Source organism: Nyctereutes procyonoides, unplaced genomic scaffold, assembly GCF_905146905.1.
Source record: "Nyctereutes procyonoides isolate TBG_1078 unplaced genomic scaffold, NYPRO_anot_genome, whole genome shotgun sequence".
In the NCBI taxonomy this organism is placed as follows: domain Eukaryota; kingdom Metazoa; phylum Chordata; class Mammalia; order Carnivora; family Canidae; genus Nyctereutes; species Nyctereutes procyonoides.
Genome location: NW_026575133.1, coordinates 50,033,940 through 50,057,832, shown reverse-complemented (window position 1 = coordinate 50,057,832; position 23,893 = coordinate 50,033,940). Strand labels below are relative to the sequence as shown.

The 23,893-nt window shown below is 49.4% G+C and overlaps 1 protein-coding gene across 3 annotated transcripts in view; it reads right to left on the bottom strand.

Annotated features, from left to right (window-relative positions):
• BMP1 (bone morphogenetic protein 1) overlaps window positions 1-23,893 on the bottom strand; it is a 43,909-nt gene that overhangs the window by 16,115 nt on the left and 3,901 nt on the right. For 2 of the 3 annotated variants that reach the window (XM_055346061.1, XM_055346059.1), the window contains exons 2-12: window positions 20,251-20,364; window positions 17,966-18,130; window positions 17,674-17,791; window positions 17,172-17,350; window positions 16,344-16,449; window positions 14,698-14,822; window positions 14,027-14,142; window positions 5,357-5,459; window positions 2,673-2,789; window positions 2,274-2,419; window positions 1,979-2,174 (exon numbers count right to left, since the gene is read on the bottom strand). In XM_055346061.1, coding sequence (XP_055202036.1) covers window positions 1,979-2,174; window positions 2,274-2,419; window positions 2,673-2,789; window positions 5,357-5,459; window positions 14,027-14,142; window positions 14,698-14,822; window positions 16,344-16,449; window positions 17,172-17,350; window positions 17,674-17,791; window positions 17,966-18,130; window positions 20,251-20,364 — 1,485 coding nt within the window. Of the gene's footprint in view, window positions 1-1,978; window positions 2,175-2,273; window positions 2,420-2,672; window positions 2,790-5,356; window positions 5,460-14,026; window positions 14,143-14,697; window positions 14,823-16,343; window positions 16,450-17,171; window positions 17,388-17,673; window positions 17,792-17,965; window positions 18,131-20,250; window positions 20,365-23,893 lie in introns of those variants that run through there. The other variant, XM_055346060.1, reaches the window with a different exon arrangement.

The following is a 23,893-nucleotide window of genomic DNA, read 5'->3' as shown; positions in this document are numbered from 1 at the left end:
GCAAATTGGTACAGCCACTGTGGAAAACAGCATGGAGATTCCTCAAAAAATTAAAAATAGAATTACCATATGATCCAGCAATTTCACTTTTGGGTGTTTATCCAAAGAAAATGAAACACCAATTTGAAGAGATATAGGCACCCCCAACATTCACTGCAGTATTACTCACAACAGCCAAGATATGGAAGCAACTGAAGTGTCCATTGATAGATAAATGGATAAATGGATAAAGAAGATATGGGATAATATTCCACATGGTGGAATATTACTTAGCCATTGAAAGGAATGAAATCTTGCCATTTGTGACACCATGATGGACCTAGAGGGTATTATGCTAAGTGAAATAAGCTAGACAGAAAAAGAAAAATACTGTATGATTTCACTTACATGTGGAATCTAAAAACAAAACAAGGGCAGCCCAGTGGCTCAGCGGTTTAGTGCTGCCTTTGGTCCAGGGCCTGATCCTGGAGACCCAGGATCAAGTCCCACATCGGGCTCCCTGCATGGGGCCTGCTTCTCCCCCTGCCTGTGTCTCTGCCTCTCTCTCTCTCTCTCTGTGTCTCTCATAAATAAATAAAATCTTTAAAAAATAAAAATAAAAACAAAACAAATGAACAAAGAAGAAAAACAGAAACAGGCTTGAGTGCCTGGGTGGCTCAATGGTTGAGTGTCTGCCTTCAGCTCAGGTCATGATCCTGGGGTTCTGGGATCGAGTCCCACAACAGGCTCCTTGCAGGCTGTTTGCAGAGAGCCCGCTTCTCCCTCTGCCTATGTCTCTGGCTCTCTCTGTGTGTCTCCCATGAAGAAATAAAAATGAAAATCTTAAAAAAAAAAAAAACAGAAACAGACTCACAGATACAGAGAACAAACTGATGGGTGCCAGAGAGGAGGGGTTGGAGAGATGAACGAAATAGGTGAAGGGGATTAAGACATATGCTTTTCTGGTCATGAAATAAATAAGACACAGGGATGTAGTGTACAGCATAGGGAATGTAGTCAACAAGATGGTAACAACATTGTAAGGTGACAGATGGTAACTAGACTCACTGTGGTGCCCATTTTGTAATGTACATAGATGTTGAATCACCATGCTGTACTCTTGAAACTAAGAGGATATTGTATGTCAATTGTCCTTCAATTAAAAAATGTGTTGGGATCCCTGGGTGGCGCAGCGATGTGGCGTCTGCCTTTGGCCCAGGGCGCGATCCTGGGGACCCGGGATCAAATCCCACATCGGGCTCCTGGTGCATGGAGCCTGCTTCTCCCTCTGCCTGTGTTTCTGCCTCTCTCTCTTTCTCTCTCTGTGACTATCATAAAAAAATAAAAAAAAAATAAAAAAAAATGTGTTACACAGGGGAATATTATTCAGCCTTAAAAAAAGAAGGAAATTCTGTCATATGTAGTATGGTAGATAAATCTTTAGGGCATTATTTTTTTTTAAGATTTTTTATTTGAGAAAGAGAGAGCATGCATGAATAGCAGGGAAGGGGAGAGGCAGAGAGAGAGTCTCAAGCAGACTCCCTGCTGAAGCACGAAGCCCGAGACACAGGGCTCCATCCCAAGACCCTGAGATCATGACCTGAGCCGAAATCAAGAGACAGACATTCATCCAACTCAACCACCAGACACCCTTTGGGGACATTATGTTAAGTAAAATAAGTCAGTTACAGAAAGACAACTACTGCAGGATTCCGCGTACATGAGCTATCTAGGGTCAAAGAGGTAGAGTGGAATGGGAAGTTGCTAACCAACAGCCATAATAAAGTTTCAGTCAAGCAAGATGAACCAGCCCTAGAGATCTGCTGTACAAGCCCACGGTCAGCAATACCGCACAGAACACTCACAAATGTGTTCAGAGGACGGGTGTCATGCTAAGTGTTCTTACCATAATACAATACAGTTTTTAGAAGTAAAAGAAGGAATGAAGGAGATGGATTGGCCCTGGGGGGCTGGCCAATGGGGAACAGGGAAGGAGCACCTTTGAAGAAGTTGACAGCAAAGCCAGCTTTGTTAATGGATCCATCGGAGACGAATTTGAGCCAGAGGCGGCTGGACGTGCTCTTGATGTCATCTGGCTTCTCATAGCCACAGTAGCGCCCGATGAGGGTGCTGGTCTCACTGTGCCCGTCACGCACCTCCAGGTAGTCATAGGCACAGCTGTCATGGCGCTCGATCTGAGGGTCGGGGGCTCGATCAGTTGGAGGAGCTCTGGCCGCCAGAGCCCAACACCAGGAAGGCCCCGGAGAGGTGGGACTGAGGGGTCCCTGACCTACCTCAAAGGACTGGAAGGTGAGGCCCACGTGGAAGCCTTCAGACACCTGGATCCGCCAGATGCAGACTTTGCTGGGTCGGTAATCGTCGGGGTAATTGGGCGACTGGATGTGGCCATTGTCCTTCTTCACATCTCCCCCACAGATGGCTTTGGGGACACAGAGTGAGGTCAGTTGGGGTGCTGTGCCCAGCTCAAGGGCCCCTCTCTCCCCTCCTCCAGACCTTCCCACGTCCCCCCAGCTTCTCAGTGTTCCCCCACCACCACCCCTCCGCCACCCAGGCCTGGCCAATCCCACCGGGATCTCTGCTTCCTCCCTCAAGGGCCCTCAACCTTGCCCCTGGGGCGCCAGGATGCCCAGGGACCCGATATCTGACTCTTCCCTCGTCACTCTGTCTCCTACCTTCGTAGACAGCGAAGAAGCCCTTCCCAACCCAGTTGCTGCTGCTTCGGAACTCCACCCAGAGGCGGCTGTCGGTGGAGACAATAGGCTCGGGTAGTTTGCCCCCACAGAAGCGGCCTGTGCAGACAGTGTGGACAGAGGGCAGTGAGGCCTGAAGCGGGGTGCTCTCCCCTCCCTGCTCCAGGGGTCTCAGGGTCTCTGGCCCTCCTCTGCAGTTGGCACATGATCCCAAAACCCTGCAGCTGGCCTGAATCTGGTCCAAGATCCAGTGTGGCCTTGAAGAGCAAGAGAGTACTAGACTTCTAGAGGGTTCTGTCCACTTGAGGGATGGAATATGAGTTCAGGGAGGAATAACCAGCTGTATCTGTGTTTTATTTTCTTTTTTTAAAGAGCATCTTACCATCATTACTTTTCTTATTTGATCTCCACACAAACAAGTCATCACCAAGAATGAACACAGTTTTCTTTGTACATTACAAATGTTTTCATTTGACCACACGCACAAGATGTCAGAGGACCCCAAGTAAATCCTACTATCTAGTGACTGGATCAGAAAATATCCCCTTTGAAATAAAACCGACGAGAATCCATGTAAGCAGATGCAGTTGGCCTTTTGTGGAATTCTTTGTAATCAAGGGTCAACTGGGGATGACTTGTGTGTTCCAAATAAGATTGGGTGTTTCCCAACCTTCAGCAATGGACAGAGGGTGCTGATCTAGGAATGTAAGTTATGAAAAAGAAAGTGGAATCTTGGAAACACTAGCATGTCTGCAGGAGGAAGCATTGAAATGATGGCTGCTTTGGGTGACTAATAAATATTCAAATATCAGAAACTGGGGGGAAAAAAGATGGTTAGCAATGATTCATCAGCTTGCATCAGGCCCAGGCTGTGGAACAAAGGTTCTAATGCTAATGAGCAGTCCTGGGCTACTTAGGAATTTGTCCAGATTGGAAGAGGAGAATTCATGCAGCTCCACAGGCTTGAAGCAGAAACCTCTCTTGACCCTAATTCTATGGCATTAAAGCACCTTTTGTCTTATGGTTCCGACAACTCACCCCCTGTTTACCAGTCCCCTCTCCACCAAGCGACAAAGTAGCCTGTGCAAATAGGTTTGGGCCACTGGGCCAGGTAGGTAGCCCTCTGTAGTGTGCCAGGCTATATTATGGGCCAGACCTTGTAGAGAGAGAAAACGGAGCCTCTGAAATTGCCCAGATGAGGAAGAGAGCCTGGAATTGTGGAGTTGCACCTGTCTGTCTCCCTCTGTCAACCTGTACGACTCCCGAGACCCACACATTGAGAGTCACCTCTGAGGGAGGCCCAGAATCCCGTACCAAGGACCCTAAGGTCCAGATCAGGGAAGGTACTTGCCCAAAGTGCACTTAGTGATACACTTAATGATGTATCACTAAACTAGAAGGCACTAACTCCATCAGGACTCTTGGCTTCCACACCAGAGTGGCCAGATCACCCTTGGCCAAGCTTTGGTTCCACGGGAGGATGAAGAGAGTGTGAAATAAGTAGTTCTAAGAAGGAATTAGCCACATTGAAAAGCCTTGCATAGTGAGGGAAATTGTCAACAAAACAAAAAAGCAATTTACTTAGTGGAAGAAGATATTTGTGAATCATACATTGGATAAGGGATTAATAACCAAAATACATAAAGAATTTACACAACTTAATATAAAAAATAAGCAATCCAATAAAAAATGAACAGAGGACTTGAACAGACATTTCTCCAAAGAAGACATACAAATGGCTAATGGGCACATGAAAAGATGCTCAACATCACTAATTATCAGGGAAATGCAAATCAAAACCGCAATAAGATGTCACCTCACATCGTCAGATTAGCTAGGATCAAGAAGAAAATGATAACAGGTCTGAAGAAGCAGTGATAGGGGAGCCCTTATGCACTATTGGGGGGAATGAAAATAGCATGGAGGTTCCTCAAAAATTAAAACTAGAACTACCATATGACCCAGCAATTCCACTTTGGGGTATTTATCTGAAGAAAATGAAAACAATTCAAAGAGGTATGTGCACCTTCACGTTCACTGCAACATTATTTACAACAGCCAACAGATGGAAGCAACTGAAGTGTCCCGCTGTAGATGAACAGATAAAGAAGATGTGGGATAGCCTTGCGGTGGAATATTACTCAGCCACAGAAAAGGATAAAATCTTGCCGTTTGTGACAACACAGATAGACCTAGAGGTCATTATGCTAAATGAAATACTGTATGATTTCACTTATGTGTGGAATCTAATAGCAAAACAAATGAACAAACAAAACAGACTCAGATACAGAGAACAAACTGAAGGGTGCCAGAGGGGAAGGGGTGGGGGCAGACAGACCAGCTGTAAAGGGATTAAGAGATTCAAGTTTCCACTTGGTCTTAGGCAGAAGGCCGAGAAGCCATATGAGCTTTCGAGTATAAAATAAATAAGGCATGGGTATGTAAATAGGGCATGGGATATATAATCAATAATATCATCATAACACTGTATGGTGACAGATGGTAACTAGCCCTATCCTGGGGATCATTTAGTAACGTATAAAAATATCCAATTACTATGATGTCCACCTAAAACTAAGAGGATAATGTATGTCGATCAGATTTCAATTTAAAAAACCCGAAGGGCTCAGCCGCAGAGAGGCAGGAGGTGGGTTGGTGCCAGTTACCTCGGAGGGGTGCCTTCCTCCAGAAGCCGTCTCGGACCTCCACGTAGTCATACCAGCACAGGCGGCTGCGATACAGATCCATGGACGTGAAGTTCAGAATGATCTAGAGGAAATGGGAAGAGTAGGAGGGTCACGCAGCCCCCACACCTTGCCAGCCTCGCCTGCCAGCCCACGTGGCGGCCTGCCTGCCCCTACATGGAATAGCGAAGGGGTCCAGAGGATGTGCTCCCAGCACAGAAACATCACTCCTCTCCCCAGCTGTCTGCCAATGACAGCCAGTGTTCTTCTTGGACATCCCAGTTCTCATTTTACCGATCCCCTTAGTGAAGCCATTGCTTCCAATTACTCCTGGCTCTCCTGGCAGTCAACTGAAGTAACTCAAATCCCAGCACCTTTAGAGGGGTGAGATCTCAGTGACAGGAAGGGCCCGGGGAGGCCTGTGGGTACCAGGAGCTCTGAAATGGGAATGGAGGGTCCAGAGAGGAGAGGAAGGACCAAGTCACCTGTCATCCCATATTTAATGAATGCTGTTTGCAGGCAGGGAGTCACGCTGGCTGCTGAGGAGAATTCCAGATCTGAATCTTTCCTGTGAATGGGCTTAAGGTCTGTCCCTGCCAAGGGGCTTAGGATTCAGAAGGATGTATACCCATGAAAAGCTCACTTAAGTGAAAAAACTCAGATCCACACACACAGGCCTGGGTTAGAATGTCACCTCTGCATTTCCTGCTGTGAGTCCTTGGCTCCATCACCCGACCTCTCTGTCCTCAGCGGCCTCGAGCATAAAATGAGGAAAGGGCATCTCGCCCTGACGTAGCACCTCACAGCTACAGGAACTGCCTTAAGTGCCTTCTGAACACGAACTCAACAAATGGTCAAGTAATACTGGAGGAATGTTCGACACTTTGATAAATACTCTCCCCAGCAGGTGGGCATATTAACAGGTAGAGAAGCACACTTTCCAGGCGGGAAATTGCTTTGGTAGTTTCCAGAATGCATCCCAAAGCCTTTTGTGTATTTAGAGTCCAACAAGCAGGGACTCCAGGGAATGGTTCGTGGTGACCTGAGAAGTATGTACAGAGGACAAAAGATGGCCCAGAGGGCCCACCTGTTGTTAGATCTAGCTGGCTTCCCCATTGGAGAAAAGGGGGACAAGGAGATGTCTTCCCTCCGGCACGCTGCAGAGCAGAGGCAAGAACAGTCTATGGCCTGTGTCAATGTTGCAATAGTCAGTGTTCAGGGAAGAGCTCTGGCTGGAGGTCACTCCCTGACACTGACCCCTTCAGAATTCTTGGTGATTTCAACATCCACCTAGACGACTATTCTGGTTTCCTGGCCTCTCCACCATGACTTCCTCTCTCCACTTCTTCTCGGCCACACATGGCACATCATGCCCTACACTTTGTTATGATCAATAACTGTGCATCCTCCAACACATAATCTCAGGTTCAAGGACCCTACTCTCCAACCACTTGCCCCAACCTCTCCTTGATCACCCACTCTATACACTGAGTCCAAAAACTCTTCCAATTCACCATGACCATCAACCTGAGCCAACAAGGTTTTCCTGCCTTTTACCTCCACGTACTCACATCTCTCCTTGGCTAGCTTGGAACTCACAGCCCATCCTGCTTCTTTTCTTATGACTCGTACATGAGCTGAAATGTGTTTGGGGATGTGTTTATGAATTGTGGCACTCTGAGACGTACTGAGGAAGATCATGTTTAGAAAAGTGCACTATATTACTCTTGATGCTAATTATTAGGCATCCCTGAGAGTTGTTATTATGAAGATAAAAGTCCTGACATTTTTTGGAAAACTGAAGTTGAAAATTTGTTCTGGCTCTTGCTCTGGAGACAGACAGTGTGTCCAACATTTCATCTTTCTAGAAAATGACCAAAGTAGGACACAGAAGAAGTAGTAAAGGCTGGGGGCAGTCACCTCACTTCAAAGCAAATCCATGGTCTACCTTTTTAATCACCTCCTAGCATAGGACCTCAACTCTCTTGTTCCTCTTCTTCATCTGAAAACTGCATCCCTGGTTAAATCCAACTTTCTACCTGTTCTATGCCTCTTCCCAGATGGTCAAAGGTCATGGTAGAGAAAATACAAGCATGTTGATGGTCTCATTTGAAATGTGAGACTGGTGACCTCCACTGGGCCCTTTGCAATGCCAAGATACTCCTTTTACACCTTCCCCATCTCTCCTCGAACCACCTGTTCCTCTTCTTGATTCTCAGTCCTGGCCCTGCCATCATCTTTTTTCAAGATTAGTTCAGTAGTCTCCACTCTTGATCTTGCTTCCCACCACAGCAGACCTTTCATGATGTAATCGGATCATACCCTTTAATGCATGTTACTCAGAGTAACATCCAAAGTCTTCACCGTGTCTTCTAAGGCCATCTGTGATCTAATTCCCTGCTATCTCTCTGACTCCATCTCCCCTCAATTTCCTCCTTGCTTACTTGGCTCTGGCCACATGGGCCTTGCTAGTCCTCAAATGGACCACTCCAGCTCCTGCCTCAGGATCTTTGCATTTGCTGCCTAGAAGTTCTTCCCAGATATCTGCCCCATGTGCTCCCTCTCTTCCTGCCCATTTCTACTCCAGCTCACTTGACATGAATGAGGCCTTCCCGGACTATCCCACATGGAACAGTAACCTCCACCTCCCTCCTTTATCTCCTACTGCTGATTCCTTCATGACACTTATTACCACCTGACCTGCTAAATGTACTTTTTGTTTGCTTGTCTGTCCCCCAGCCCTGCGAAAGTGTAAACTCTGTGAGGACAGGAATTTTGTTTAATTCATTATGGAATCTTTGGTGCATGGCACGTAGTAGTTGCTTCATAAAAATTTCTTGAATAGAATTTTGCTTTTTGGAATCTTTTTTACAGATATACTCTCCCAAGTGCGTAAAGCTCTAAGTTTTGAGATGTTTATTGCAGCATTTTTGGTAATACTAAAAACTTAGAAAACACTTAAGTGAAACATCCATCAATAGAGAACTTCAGGTGATGGCTAAGCAGTGAAGAGAAACAGGGATGACAGCTAAGCAGCCATGAAAATGTCTGAGGTCAAACTTGACGTGTGGACAAGGAATCATGACCACAATTCACTGCTGCGGGGGAGGGGTATCCCTGGGTGGCTCAGTGGTTTAGCGCCTAGGGCAGGATCTTGAAGTCCCGGGATCGAGTCCCACATTGGGCTCCCTGCATGGAGCCTGCTTCTCCCTCTGCCTGTGTCTCTGCCTCTCTCTCTCATGAACAAATAAATAAAATTGAACAAATAAATAAATAAAATCTTTAAAACAAACAAACAAAAGAAAACCACCAATTCACTGCTGAATGAAAGGCAAGTTACATAAGACCATACATATCCATACACCCAGTACACACATGCTTGGAAGGATCTAGAAGGAGGTAGCAGGTTTACCAATGCCTAGTTGTCTCTGAAGAGTGGGATTTGGAGGATCCAGGGGGAGAATATTCACCTTTTTACCTTATGAATTCCTCTATTTTTCAAAATCCTTACAACATGGATATGTCATCTTTGTATCTGGCAAACAACAAAAATATCTTTTAAGGAGTTGCCGGATGGAAGAAGGAATGCAAAGGGCCCAGTGAGAGCCCTCTGGTTCCTCAATTTATTCCCTTACCACTATTCCATGTGGCCCACCGAGTCTGCCAATCGATGTGCTCAGCAGCTGTGCTCAGAACAGCAGCAACTTTCCCTTCATCCTTGGAAACAACTGGCTCTGTCCAGGGCGGATGAACTCACACCCTCTGCAGAAACCACACCCAGCCGGCGCGACCCCACAGGGCCCACCAGAGACTTCCTCCATGGCAGAAGGAGCCAGAGGCCATCTTACTCAGGAGGAAGAGACCTGTGCTGGCGGTTAGGGGCATCCTCCAGGGAGGCACAGCCGTGGCTATATTGAGATCAGAGATGTCTAATTAAGAGTTGTAACAGCTCCTGTCATGTGGAGACAGCTGTGCTCTGGTGGCAGAGGCACTGCCCTTTGCCAAAGAAAACCTGGTCGGCTCCACCACTTCCTGGCTGGTGACTCTGGGCCTGTGGCTTGCCTTCTTTGTGCCTTGGCATCTTTGTCTAAGACATGGAGGCGATCCTAAGGAGCTGGGGGATTAGGAGATACAGCGTGCAGAAGCTCCAAGTGCACTCTTCATATAGGAAGTACTCCTCACAATTGTTGGATGCCGTCAAGGGAGCCATTGGGACAATACGTCAACTCCTGGGGACTCAGAACCTGGCTTTAGTCTCCCTTTGCCAGACCACCTGAGGCTCATCATTTAACACCTCTGTGCCTCCATTTCCTTATTCGTAAGATGGTAATGGTAATAGTGCCTACCTCATAGGACTTAGGGAATTAAGTTAATATACGTAAAGTTTGGAACACTGACACACGTATGTGTCACACATGCAACATACATACAAGCCATGTATATATACTAAAGGGTATGCCACTCAGAAAAAGTTAATTTCACTACCAGAGTTGAGTTTGCTGAAGATTTTGAAATTTGAAATAGTTCACGCCAGAATCTGGAAGTAGGGATGCCTGGGTGGCTCAGTGGTTTGGTGCCTGACTTTGGCCCAGGGTGTGACCCTGGAGACTGAGATCGAGTCCCACGTCAGGCTCCCTGCATGCAGCCTGCTTCTCTCTCTCTGCCTGTGTCTCTGCCTCTCTGTATCTTTTGTTAATAAAAATAAATAAAATCTTTAACAACAACAACAACAAAAAAGAATCTGGAAGTAGAGGGAGACGGATGGGAAACCCAGAGAAGAGGACCAGGGATTACTCAATTAATAGATTAAGATGACAGAATGATGGGGTGCTTGGGTGGCTCAGCTGGTGAAGCATGTGCTTTCAGCTCAGGTCATGATCTCAGGATCTTGGGATGGAGCCCTGGGTCGGGCTCCCCGATCAGTGGGGAGTCCGCTTCTCCCTCTCTCTCTGCCCTTCCCCCTTCCTGGTGCGCTCTCTCTCTCTCTCTCTCTCTCTCTCTCTCTCTCTCAAAGAAATCAATAAAATCTTAAGGAAAAAAGACTGCGGAATGGTAATAATAGCTAGCGTTGATTGAACCCCCACCACGAGCTAGGCACTGCTCTAGTCACTTCACATCCATTAACTCATCTAATCCTCGTATCATCAGCCCCATGAGGAGTCACTACCAGCATAGGCCCACTTTACACATGAGGGAGGCAGAGTGGTTAAGCAACTTCCTGGAGATCGTACATGCAGTAAACAGCACAGCAGACCTGAGTCAGACCCAGGCACTCTGGCTCTTACACTTCCATCTTTAACCACCACTCCATGTGGCCTCCCTAGGCCTGCCGCTCAATTCTGCCCAACAGCTGTGCAAAGAATGGGGGTCAGCTTTCCCTTCACCCCGAGAGCCCCGCGCCCTTCAGCACGGGGAAGCAGGGACTCCAGGGAGGGTCCAGCCCGGGCCCTGCAGGGCAGGGAGGGCGTTTCTGCCCAGCTGTGGAACGGGAGGTGGGGGGTTGAGGAAGGCATTCCAGAGGAGGCGGGATGTGGGTTGGATCCTGAAGAACAGGCAGGCTATCAGAAGGCAGGGATGGGAGTGAGGGTGGACACTGCTGGATCCAAAAGACATTTTCAGCTCTTATCTTCTTGGCTCCTCTGCAACAATAGACCGTGGTCTCCTGAAATTACTTTCCTGCTCATAAGGAGCTGGCTCCGTTGCTTGGGAAACACTGTAAGTCCTCTCTGGGGCAGCTGCTAATGACGCACAGTATAGAGACGTGAGGGCCCTAAAAGAAGCTTTCCAAAGTGGCTCTTTCTTGTCTGACATATCCTTACACAATGTCTAAGAAAAAATTTACGTGTCATTTGAACTCCTGGCCATAATCGAAGTTGAGACCAGGGAGAAACAACCTCTCAGCACAGAAGAAACATCCAATTGCACCCACAAATGCAGGCAGGTTTACTCAAAGGTGACTGTTGAAAGAGCGTAGACTTTGGAGTTGGAGAGTCCTGGAACTGAACGCTGGTTCCACCACCACTGTCTGTGTAAACCTGGGCAGATTTACTCAGGCCCTCTGAGCCTCGACATCCTCATCTATACAGAAGAGACAATAGCACCAGTGCCACAAAACTGATGTGAGGAATAACGAGGTCATGCACCCAAGATGCCTGCTACTTTGCCTGGTACATAACGGGTACATAGCAAAGAATGGCTGCTGTGATGTCATGATGCCATCCTCCCTGGCTCCCCAACGTCTGTAAGCCCTTAAAGGGCTTCTGCCCCCAGGGGTCCATCTTCGACTCACAACTCTACAATTTCATCTAGGACTGTGAGTGAGTTTTACTTTTTCTATTTCTGCAACCACACACTGATGGATCTGGAATCTTTCTCTATAGCTTCCTTCTCTCCCTGGAGCTCCAGGCAGGCCTCTGAAAAAAGATGGGGAGTCTCCTGGGAGAGGTGGAGGAACAGGCCCAAGGCACAGAGAGCCTCCTGGGACCAGGCCATGAGATTAGGGCCAGCCCACTCCAGCTTGGAAGCACAGGGAAAGAAACTGATCCTGACCAAGTTGCCATATCCCTGCTGACCCAGCAAATCTTCTGAACAGGAAGGACAGCAATGCTCTACCCTACTCTATGTTCCTCAGGGCCAGGACTTTCCATCCTCCAGTGCTGGGTAAGTAGTGGTCACACACGTCTGTGGACAGGCGCTTTAGCAATTGTTGCTATGGGACAGGGCTTTAGAATACACAGTATTGCAATCACGGAGTTTTGTGTCATAATCTGTTTTCTTGGTCAAGTTCCTTAAGTTTTCCAAGTTTGTTCTCTCATATGCAAAATGAAGATAACATTAGCACTGGCCTAAAATGCCCTTGTGTTAATTACAACACATAACACATAAAGAATTTAACACATGCCTGGCTGATCCTGTGCTCAATAATTGTTAGTTGTTGAGGTTTTTTTTTTTGTTGTTGTTGTTATCTGCTGTGAGATCTCCAAAAGGCTGCAGTAGTGGACACCTTCGGCAGAGGATGAAGGAGGCCAGGACATGGTCAGAACAAGACAGGAAAAAGGACAGCAATTTTTAAGTTTGATTCTGAATTTAAAAAAAAAAAAAAAGAACAAGGAGGGGATGGGTTCACTTTTGAGGGAAAAAGAATGTTAACTGAGAGAGGTAATGGAATTACTCAATCCTCAATAGAAGTCTAGCACAAATGAGAATGATATTCAAATCACAAAAAATAAAATAGGCACAGTTGGAAAGGAAATGGAAACTGCATCATATTGGAGGAGAGTCAGTGAGCACCTCTTTAAACCGGCTTTTGCCTCTAGGCTCAAAAATGACATCAGAGGACACTCAGATAACTTACAGATGTGATCAGTGTCTGTAATCTTGAGAACTCAGAACAAAAGCTTTGCCAGTTTTCGAAAGGGGTGTGCGTGTGCGTGCGCACACGCATGTTGGAAAGAGGGTTTGGAAGGAATTCTGGGAATTGCAAACCAGGGAGTTGAATGTCAATCTCCAATTAAACAGATGGTCTGCCGCCATTTAGAAAAGAGATACTTGATTAATAGGAACTAGTTTGGGTTCACTTGAAACAATGCACATCAGACAAACATCATTTCCTTTTTAAAAGGCGTTTTACCAACTGGTGGAACAGTAGGTTTGATTTGGTAAGGCGATCTGTCTACATACTCAGCCTTTATCCCTGCTACTTTCTGTACCAGGGATATAAAGACGACAAAGGCGTGATCTGAGAAGCTCACTTCCCAGTCAACAAGGTAGTGACTTGTGGCTGGATGGTAGTGACATTAAGTGGTGTCATAGCCAGGAATAACTCTGCCCAAAGTCTGCAGATGAACCCTGTCAGCTCTGAAAGGGATCTTGGATCTGCTTTGATTCGTGTCATATTCAATGTTTTGATCAAAGACCGGGTTCCGTGCAGCCCGGATGGCTCAGTGGCTTAGCGCTGCCTTCAGCCCAGGGCGTGATCTTGGAGTCCCGGGATCAAGTCGCACATCAGGCTCCCTGCATGGAGCCTACTTCTCCCTCTGCCTGTGTCTCTGCCTCTCTCTCTCTCTCTCTCTCTCTCTCTCTCTCTCTCTCTCAATCTCATGAATAAATAAGTAAAATCTTAAAAAAAAAAAAAAAAAAAAAGACCAGGTTCTGAAGACCCAGAAGACATGCTTATCAAGAGCTCGGGACAGAGAAAGGGATGGCTACCTGCTGAATGGTGGAATCGGATTCCAAATGGTCTTGTGAGCTGCTGGAATGAACACTGATCAGGAATAAAATCTAGCTGGGCTCCACACTGCATTATAGTACATTAAGTACCATGTACCAGTCAAGGGAAATAAAGTGTTAAAGTTGACTCTTGGAAATGATCAAGAGGCATGGAAGGACATGGAAAGTCCAGGGGTGGGTGAGAGGTCAGGATTCGACATGAAAACCCTGTGGGTGAATCTGAGGAGCACTTGGAAAAGTGCCCTTGGGGTAGCAAGCACTCTGTGTGGGTCAGCCTTCCTTTACAACTCGTGGTGGAAAGCCCTCCTCAAGGTAATGCTCCCTTTCTTGTGGGGTGAGTGGGTCTATGTTCCCCACATCTCCACATAGTCGACTATGCTCTCGTGCTCTGGGGTCCTGGCAGAGGCGGGCATGCGTGGTTACCTTCTCCCCAGGCGTGACTGAGATGCGCCAGACGCAGTGCATGTGGGCAGAGTAGCCATTGGGGTACTCGGGGGAGGAGAAGTTGCCTGTGCTGTCCTGTAGGGTCTCTCCGCAGGCTGTCAACAAAAGGAAATGACTCAACTGCTGGCTGCAGACACCCAATTCCCCCCAACCTTCTGGCTTCCCTCCCTGATCCCTGGCATTCTTTGGGGGACAGAAGAACGGCTGAGGAGAGGGGGAGTCTGGGATGGTCCTGTCCATTTAAGGTCTGCTCCCTGCCTCTCACAGAGAAGCTCACACTATCTGACCTCTCTGGCCTAGTGCTGCAGGATGTCAAGGCAACACGGTCCAGAGTTAAGGTCAAGCTCCTTTGATGGCCTCACTCTACCTCACTCCCTGGGAAATGCTCTGCTGGTCCTCTTTACTGCCCCTGCTTCCTATTCTCCCAGGACCCTGGAAGGTGTGTGGGGCTCAGCATCTCACCCCCTCCTGATCCCAGCCCTGGTTTGGTTCCTTAACTAGAACACTGCCCCTGCCTGGGTGCCCACACCTCCATCACCAGGCAGCCTCTGGCCTTCTTTAAGAGTTACAGCTTTAACCTCCTCAGCCCCAGGCCCTGGCCACTGTCTGCCTTGGGCTCTGTCCTCCCCACCTCCCTGTCCCATCCAGACCTGGGCACTTGTAGAGCTTGCGGGCCTGGGCAATGTCCCCCTTGCTGAGCCGGGTCCTTTGGCCAATGGGAGGTTTCACCCCGTTGACCTCATACTTGGGAACAATGGTGTCCAGGAAGATGCCCCTGAGGAGGAAAAGCCCATCCTGGGTGAGAGTCTGATGGAAGGAGGGGTGGGGTGCCTGTGTGTACCCAAGGTCATGACCCTGCCAGAGCCCAGACATTCCTCAGTAGGGTCAGGGACGGGTGGAGATAGCTCACCCTGTCATTATGCTGCCCACTGACCAGCTGCCACCCTGCTCCGTGGCAGCCACACTGCTGGAGCCTGGGGGAGCCCCAAGAATACTCTGGGAGGTCAGGGACACAGGTTCCACATTCCCTGGCCACCTGGTGCTCCGGCTCAGTCTGTGTCCCGTCCCCACCCTCAGGACAGCTTGGGACCCTGAGTGAACTTGTGTCCAGCCTCATCCAGCCCCTGCTTCTGTGGCTCCTAATGCTGGTTCAGCTGTGATGGAACTTCTCCTAGGACTAACAGGGCCAACGCTTCATCCTCCTGGCACAGGCTGCTCTTGACAAGTTCTACTGTGGCCAGACCAGATCCTGGGGACAGCACCACAACTCCTGATCTATCAGTGTCTCCTGTCCCCCCATCCCCAGTTCCTGCTTGCTAAGTCCTGGGTGTTCCCATCTGGGAGGAGCAGCACCGAGGGGAAGCAGGCGGCTCTTCACCTCCCCAGGGCCCCTGACTCACACCCAGCTGGGTGGAACTCAGCAGGGGGTAGGGTGGGATGTGGTGGGAAGCTTCCAGGGGAGGTCTGTGGCTGTGGGGTGGGGGTGGGGGCGGGCAGGATGACCTCACCATCCTTCCTTGGTCTCTGTGCCCTCAAGTCTGGAGGCAGGGAGACCAAGGAGGGCTACTGTTTGTGGGACACAGCAGGAAGCAGATAGAGTGAGGAGAGAGGTAGGCATGGGAAAGGCCAGCCTGGGAAGGGAGCCTGAGGAGGAGGAAGGAGGGGCCAGTTCCTACACTCTGCTGAGGAAAAGCTGTGGGTGCGGAGGCTGGACCGCTACCTCTGGGGGTTCTGGCTATGATTTCTGGGAACGTGGGCCCAGGAAAAGGAGGAAGTGTGTGTGGGCTTGTGAGCAAGGGAGAGAGGCTAGTCTAGGGAAGGAACCAACCTTTGTACGAATCAGCCAGTTATAAAAAGGCAGACCGATGAGAAAGGATGCCCCCAATTAGAAAACTGTGCCTCTTTTGGTGCACAGATGAGGAAAAAGCTTAGCTTCCTTGGGCTGATATGGTTCTGCAGCCATGGCATATATATATATATATATATATATATATATATATATATATATGCCCGGCAAAGTAACTGGATTTCAACCCCCTGGGCCAGGTGCCCTCGGAGTACATGGTACTAACCTTCGTGAGTCCAGGCCATGCCATGGACCCACCATGGAAGGGGATAGCAGGGCAGTAGCTCCCACAGGTCCTCTGCTTAGGGGCTGCAGCCACCCAGAAGCCCACTCTTATCCTTGGTGAGTGCCCCAGCAGGACAGCACAGTGCCAAGTGAGAGGCCCAAAGAGAATGGCCCACAGAGGGCAGGACTGGGCTGCCCCTGAGGAGGCCAGGCCCTATCTCTCACCTGGAGAACGTGTTCCGGGCATAGTGCATGATACTGTCGAAATCATAGGTCTCCCCCAGGGACTCCACCTCCTGCAGTTCCATCTTCAAGAAGTTATACTCCTGCCCTGCGAAGACCAGGAAAAAGGTGTGGGGGGTGGGAGGGGTGGGTCTGTGTGGGATGCAGTGCCACCTTTTCAGGGTGGGGAGTGGGGTCCTCCCTGTACTTGAGAGGTGCCCCCCTACCTGAGGGTCCAGGGAGCAGCCAAGGGAAGCCTGGGGGGTAGGGGTGGGTCTCTAGAAGAGTCTGTCCAGCAGAGGGGCAGGGTCAATGAGGACTGGCTGGAGGGAAGGCTCAGGGAGTAGGAAAGGAAGCACCCATTTCTAGAACCACAGGGAGAGGAAAGCAGGGAAGCATGGAGGAGGCCTGGGGAGGGAGGAAGGAAGCAGAGGAGGGAGGGGAGAGGCAGCCAGGAGAAACAAGAAAGAAAAAACCCTTAGAGGAGAGACCAGGCAGAGGGCAGAAGACGGGGGAAAGTGAACAGAAAGGCTGAGGCAGCATGGGGGATGTGCCAATTCCCCACCTGCCTCCCCCACCCCAGGCTGGATGGCTTCTGTGTCCAGGACCAGGCCTCTCCCAGCCCCCCAAGCAGCTCCACAACTGATCAGTGGTCTCAGAGCTGTTCCGGGCAGGGTAAAGCTGCCCCAAGGCAGGGACCAACTTGGGCCTTGGACAAAGGGCTGCCCACTAAGTGGACTGACCAAGAGTGAGGGCTCCAGGCAGCAGCTCCCACCCCCACCCGAGGCCCCGGAGGGCCGGCTGGGGCAGGTGTCAAGGTCAAGGTGCTACCTGGCTGGATGTTTTCACGCACGATGGACACGTGGCGGTCCCGGTCCGGCCGCGTGTGCTCGTGCCAGAAGCCGATGACATGGCCCAGCTCATGGACAACGATGCCAAACTTGTCACAGTTCTTGCCGATGGAGATGGCCTGTGGGCCCCCGCCACGGCGACCCACGTAGGAGCAGCACCTGGAGGGCGGGGCCAGCTCAGGGGGGCGGTCCCGAGCTGGGGGAGTGCATCCACTCAGGGGCCGGGCGAGGCTGCCAGGGGGCGGGGCAGTGAGGCGCGTGGGGAGGGATCTGAGCACAGGATGCCCAGGCTGTGTGCAGGGGTCATGGCCACAACCGGGGTGGTTCCTGGGGAGATGCCCCAGGATGGGGGATGGGGGAGGGGGTGGAGAAGAGACAGACGGTGCAGTGTGTCAGGCCACGTCAGGGCAGCAGCAGTGCCCAGGGCAGGATATGGGTTGGGGTGATGGCAGACGGTGCTGCGCCCAGGGGCCCCTGCTCACCCGCAGGGTCTGTAGGTGAAGACAATATAGCTGTCCTCATCAGTGCGCTCCAGGAAGGTGACACAGGTATGCTTCTCCCAGTGCCTCATGGCTTGCCGGAAGACCGCCCTCTGGCTGCCTGCCAGGACAAAGGGGGCCAGGTGGTCACAGTGTCCAAGGGCGCCCATCTCCACCCATTGCTAAGGTGTCAGCCTCTCCTTGCAGAGATAGGCAGAAGGCACCACTCGTACCACTACGCACAACCCGGCTGTCCCGCAGTCAGGCCCAGAGGCAGCTTCAGCATCACACTCACCAGTGAAGTTTCCCCCAATGACAAAGGGGATGACCCCATCGGGCCACACCCGCTCTGGTCTGGATGTTGCTGCCCGCCGGCTCCGGGACCTGCTTCTCCATCTCCCGCGGCTTCTCCTCTGCAGCTGCCCACTAGTGCTCTGGCAGTTGAAGGCAGAAGAGTTTCCTGGTGTTGGAAGACGACCACAATAGTAGTAAGTGAATGAAGGGGAGGAAGGGGAAACAGATTATAATCGATCCTCATTTTGGGGAGGATTCCATATTCGCCCACTCACTAACATTTATTTGTAACCCCCAAATCTATACCCTCAACTCTTTGATGCTTATTTGCTGACATGCACAGAGCAGGGAAAAGTATGAGTCATCCACATACCCAGCCGAGGTGGAACAAGGTGATGCTTTGCCTTCTTGTTTCAGCTGTCATACTGTAAACAAGCATCTTTTCCGTAGTCTATTTAGTGCCACTTTTTTTTTTTTTTTTTTTTTGCATTTGGGGGCTTTTTCTTGGTGATATTGCTGCTTAACATGACTCCCTACCGCCCTGACAGAGCTGAAGCACTGCAGTGCTGTCTGGTGTTCCTAAGTGCTAGAAGAATTTGATGTGCCTTATGGAGAAAATACATGTGTGTTACATAAGCTTCGCTCGGTCATGAGTCATAGTGCTGCTGGCCATAGTTCAATGTTAACGAATCAACTATGTATTAAATAAGGGGTCTTTAAATGGAAACACACATAAGACAGGGTTATATGCTGATCAGTTGATGAAAATGTTATGACAAGACACTAGCAGGAACTGAGCATGGTATTTCTCCTAGGAGTGATGAATGGCTCAGTATTTGTTAATTCAGTGGTCGCGGTGACTTTATAGAACAAGGTTATTCTATAGCTCTATTCATAACTACCATGGACAGCAAGAATTGACCATAAATGAAAAAGAGAACCATAGTATACTCATTTCCAAGGAACTATAGGGGGTTGGTACTAGGAAATGTTCCCTTCTCACCTAATAAATCTTCTTCCTTGTGGAGCATACAGAACTTGATGTCTTTAAGTGTTCCCAAACACATGTTCTTATGTGGACTAGTAGCTCTCTGGGATGCACTGGGCAAGTGCCACTATGCATATTTGACAGATGAGGAAACTAAGGCCAAAGATTTGCCCAAAGTCACCTGGTGGGTTCGTGGCAGGCCCAGGTGCTCCAGCTCCTCCATTCTGCTTGTACCATGTCTGCTCATCCCCTCTCAGGCCAAATAAGCCTTGCTAGTTATCAGGCCACCATGTCACCCTCCAATGCCAACTGTTCTGTGGGGTAGTTTGACCTTTACTCTATGGCTGTGCATGCCAGGATCCTCCCTCGTGCTAGACAGGACAATTGCCTGGCACCAGCAGAATGTGTGCAGAATGGGCTCTAGGTGAGAATCCCCATCCTTGGCAATGGGGCATTACCTGTAGGCAGCCCCATGTTCCAGAGCAGTGATAAGGCTGGACAGAACTGAACCAGCCCATGCCCTGATTCCTCCTGTTGTCTCACCCATTCACAAGTGCCAGGTAGGTTGCCCATTCCTTAGGCCACACCTAGAGATAAAAAGGACGCATCCCTGACCTTAAAAAGCTTTGGGTCTAATTGGAAGGATAGACATAGTTTAAAAAATCATTGAAATATGCTTCGCCGAGTAAGATAGTAATGTGGTAAACAGAGAGCATAGAGAGAGAGAGAACAAATGGAGGTATAACCATGCCTGGATGATGACCAAGGAAGGTTTCACCACAGAAGCTCTGGAGATGGGCTTCGAAAGATACATAAAAGCTTGCAAAGTGGGAGCATGAGAAGAAGCCAGGAGGGATTGGGGTGTTGAGCAAAGAGCCTCAGATTTGGAGTAAGAAGGCCTGGGTTCCTTTCCAAGCTCTGCCACTGACCAGCTATGTGATCTTGAATGAATAGTGTGACCACCGTGAGTCTTAATTTCTGTATCTGCAACGCAGGAGTTGTCCTGACATCTACCTTTGAGGGTGGCGGCGGACAGTTAAGTTAGATAATGCTTTTGAGAGTACTTCATAAACTGTAAGCAAAAAGAATCTCAGTTCTTAGTTCCTGGGTTTGTCTATACTTGTTACTTCTCTGGGAAGGGATAAAGATATCCCCAGGGAAGATAAGCCATTATGCTGGGTTCAAGCTCATAGCCTCTGTCCTGAGAAAGCCTGGCTGGGAAACAGGGAGATTCCTTGTTTCTCCAGTTCTGGAACCCATTTCTGGGACATAGGAAGGCCAGCCTGTACCCAGTGTACCTGCAGTTTTGATGGAAGACCTGTGGGTTGTACGCTGCCTGAGATCCGCAGCCTGCTGAACCTGGAAGGCTGTCAGGTCCTCCTCATCCAGGGCAATGTCCCCAAGGAAGGCAGCTAGAGAGAAAAGAAGAGGCTGGGGGAGTTAATCCTTCCACCCAGTACTGACAGTCTCAACCCCATGGGCACCCCCGTGGCAATGTTAGTCTTCAAATGCCTTCTGAGGAAGAAGGGAGCGGTGGACTGGCTTTGAGGATCACTTTGGAGTTGGGAATCCAGCCAAGCTGATACCCACCCCCTACCAGAGGAAGACACGGTCGTGTCACCTTTCCTATCACTCTGTAGCAAATATTTAGTGAGCCCTTTCTGTGGACCAGGTACCACTTGAGTGATTAGCAAGATAGAAGAGGTCCCTGCTTGCACAGAGCTAACCTTCGAAGACACATAAGTAAACAAACACTGAACTCGAGAATTCCAGATGGTGACGAGTGCTATGAAGAAAACAGGAGGGGGTCAGATAATAAAGTGTCTACTCTGTGGTGCTATAATCATAAAGCTGTGCTGAACATGTGGTATTCACTCAACAAATGCCATTTCAATTAGATCGAGGGGAGGATGTGAATAAAAACTGGAGCAGATAGGCATATTGGGGAAACCAGGATGTAACAGGAGCTGCCCAGCTAGAGGAAGAAGTTGAACCGTACTCAAGTGACCTCTATTCTGAGACTCAGGGTCCCCTCTCTGGAGGAAGAAAGGCCTGGGGCAGGGAAAAGCCCCTGAACAGGCCATTTTGATTTCTGGGCCTGGGGAGAGATGTTTTTGGGGAAGATGTTTTGAGGCTAAACAATCTGCCTGCCTGTTGGGAGCAAGCTTTTGTAGAGTCAGCTCTACAGAGTGAACGCTCTAGAAGGAGCTCAGAGCAGCTTCATGCTGGCTGGGCTGGGGGAGGCGGGAGGCTGAGTTGGATGGAGGTGGAGCTCCGAAGCTTCCCTGAAGCTCCACCCATGGCAACATCTGCTTCTCATCCCAAATGCTACACAGGCCTGGCGGCAGCATTACACAAATTGTTTTAACCTTGACGCCTTGCACACAGGTTTCTCCTCCCCAGATGGCCTGTTGGGTGGACACACACAGACACACACATACTTCATCATACAAAAACAGACACATGGTGACATCCACAGCCATGCCCTCAAACACAGACTCTGTTTGAGTCACAGAGATACCCCCCTCACCCAAGCAGTGCCTGCACCGCCCTGGCAGGTGGAAGGCACTCCAGAATGTTTGTCTGGGTGAAGTATTCCATCGATATTCTTTGGCCCTGTAGACACATGCCCATAGACACATACTCTGATGCAACATAGACCTGGATTGACAGAACATGGGGGTCCCTCTAGTTATCCAGGCCAAATTCCATTTTACAGATATGGGAACTAAGGCCTGGAAGGGAAATGGTCTCCCACATTGCTAGTCGTTAGAGAGGCTGGAATTGTAACTCAGGCCTCCTGATTCCCAGTCTGGCACCCAATGTACTCAAGTGCATTACCGCTGTAGAACCCATTTTGTAAATACTTATCCACAAAAACAGACACGCAGACACACACACACATACACACACACACAAAAAAAAAAAAACAGTCACAGGCAGTTCTAAAAAACACACATGCACAAGCTCCAACACCCACAGGCAAACTGCAAGCTCCAAACCCATTAAGCAGTAATGGTAGCAATAATGACACCTTATGTAAATGTTGAAATCCATGTGGTCCTTCCCAGTTGACAGAATGTTTTCATATTAACAAATTCATTTAATCCTGGCCCACTAAGGGCATGCTTGTTAAGTCATATGCCACATGTGCACTTGCCTAGGAGTGTGCAATTACAAACCCTTCAAGAGAGAGTTCGAGAGTGGCTAGATTCCAGTCCACTTTCCTGACTTTAGAGATCAGAAAACATGGGCCTAAGAAGGGAAATGACTTGCCCAAGGTCACCAGAATGTCAAATGGCCCAGAATGTCTTCCACCACATGAGATAGATTCTTTTCCATAAACCATCACCATTGGTGGCCTTGGCCTTGGCCTTAGCAACTGATTGGACATCACCAGAAGATGTTTCTTAGATGACACATAAATGACATAAATGTCTCGGGGTGAGAGGTACACTCCAAGAAGGCAGTGTTTGGCTCCTCCACGCTAGCATTCATCGAGGCACACACATGCCACATGAATACCCTCACACCTTCCCATACTTTACACCTTTGCACAGACCCTGGCACCTCCAGGCTCATGTGCCCACACCCATGGACTGCATCATATACATATGCGGCTGGACATTTAGACTCATCTTTGGGCATTGCAGCAAAAAGCAAAATCTTTGCAGGCAGACAGGCCTGGCTTTGAATCCTAGCTTGGCTACTATTAGCTGACAAGTCATATCAACTCTTCAAACTTCAATCTTCTCCTACATAAAAAGGAGCTAACAATAGCATCTGTCTCCCAGGATGACTGCCTGAAATAAGGCCTGTAAATAAAGCACCCAGCACCCAGCCTGGAGCACAGTAAGCACCCACTAAATGGCCACTGTTAATACTATCCCAGTAACAGCCCTGTAAGCGCAAGATCAGCTCTCTACTTTCCAAGGGTATATCAGTTCACCGACATTGGCCTCCTGGCTGAGTGAAGCCCCAGAGTGCTCAGAAGCTGAACCTCGAATTCCAAGTACAGAGGCCACAGAACTGTGCCGGCTTGGGAGACCAGGGCAGTGTGGGGGTGTACGGGGGAACAGGGCAAGCGGAAGGCGGGACAGGCCCTAGGCTGGCCACAGAGCTCTTCTGCCGAGAGGGCGTCCTGTGGTGGGGATGTCATGGCTGAAGAATGTGTGGGAACAGAGTGGGGGTTGGGGAGACACGGGGTGGGGGGTGGGCGGGTGTGTGTGTGCAGGGAGCAGGAGAGCCTTCTGGCCAGGAGCTGAGGCTGGAGGCCCTGCCCATTTGGGATTCTCTCATGTGGAAGCTAGGGAATCTGGATGCTGGAGAGTCCAGGACACCCCCTCTCACCCCGCCCCATTACCCGGAAGGAAGCCCTGGGGTCAGGGTCAGGGTAGTTGTTTTCAACACAGGATCAAAAGTTTGTTTTGTTTTCTGGCTGTAAACCAGCCAGGAGCCCTCATGGCCACTCCATAGCCAGGCTGGGAGCAGGAGAGGAAAGAAAAGAGCAAAGTGGATGCCATGTTCCCATCCTCCAGGTAGGCCTCTTGACTCTGGAGTCTCCTCCCCTGGTGCATGGCCAGGCATCCCCTTCTGGGGAGCAGGAGAGGAGCTCACTGGTGTGATGGAACCCTAGTGCCATGTGTACAGGACATACGCATGCCCCATCACACAAATGCAAGCTTCTAGCTGGGGGAGAACACGCTTAAGCTCCCACAAACATGTACCTGTGTTTAATCACAGCTGTACGTTTCTACACAGGTGTGTACTTGTGCACACCCTTGCATATACTCAGGAGTACCTGTGTGCACAGGTGGATGCACTTACCCGTAAAGCAGGGGTACACCCACAAATGTGCCCAAACACTCTCTTGACTACTTCTCTGTAGCCCTAGTGCATTCAAACACACAAATAATTGCATGTACACATTTCACACACCAT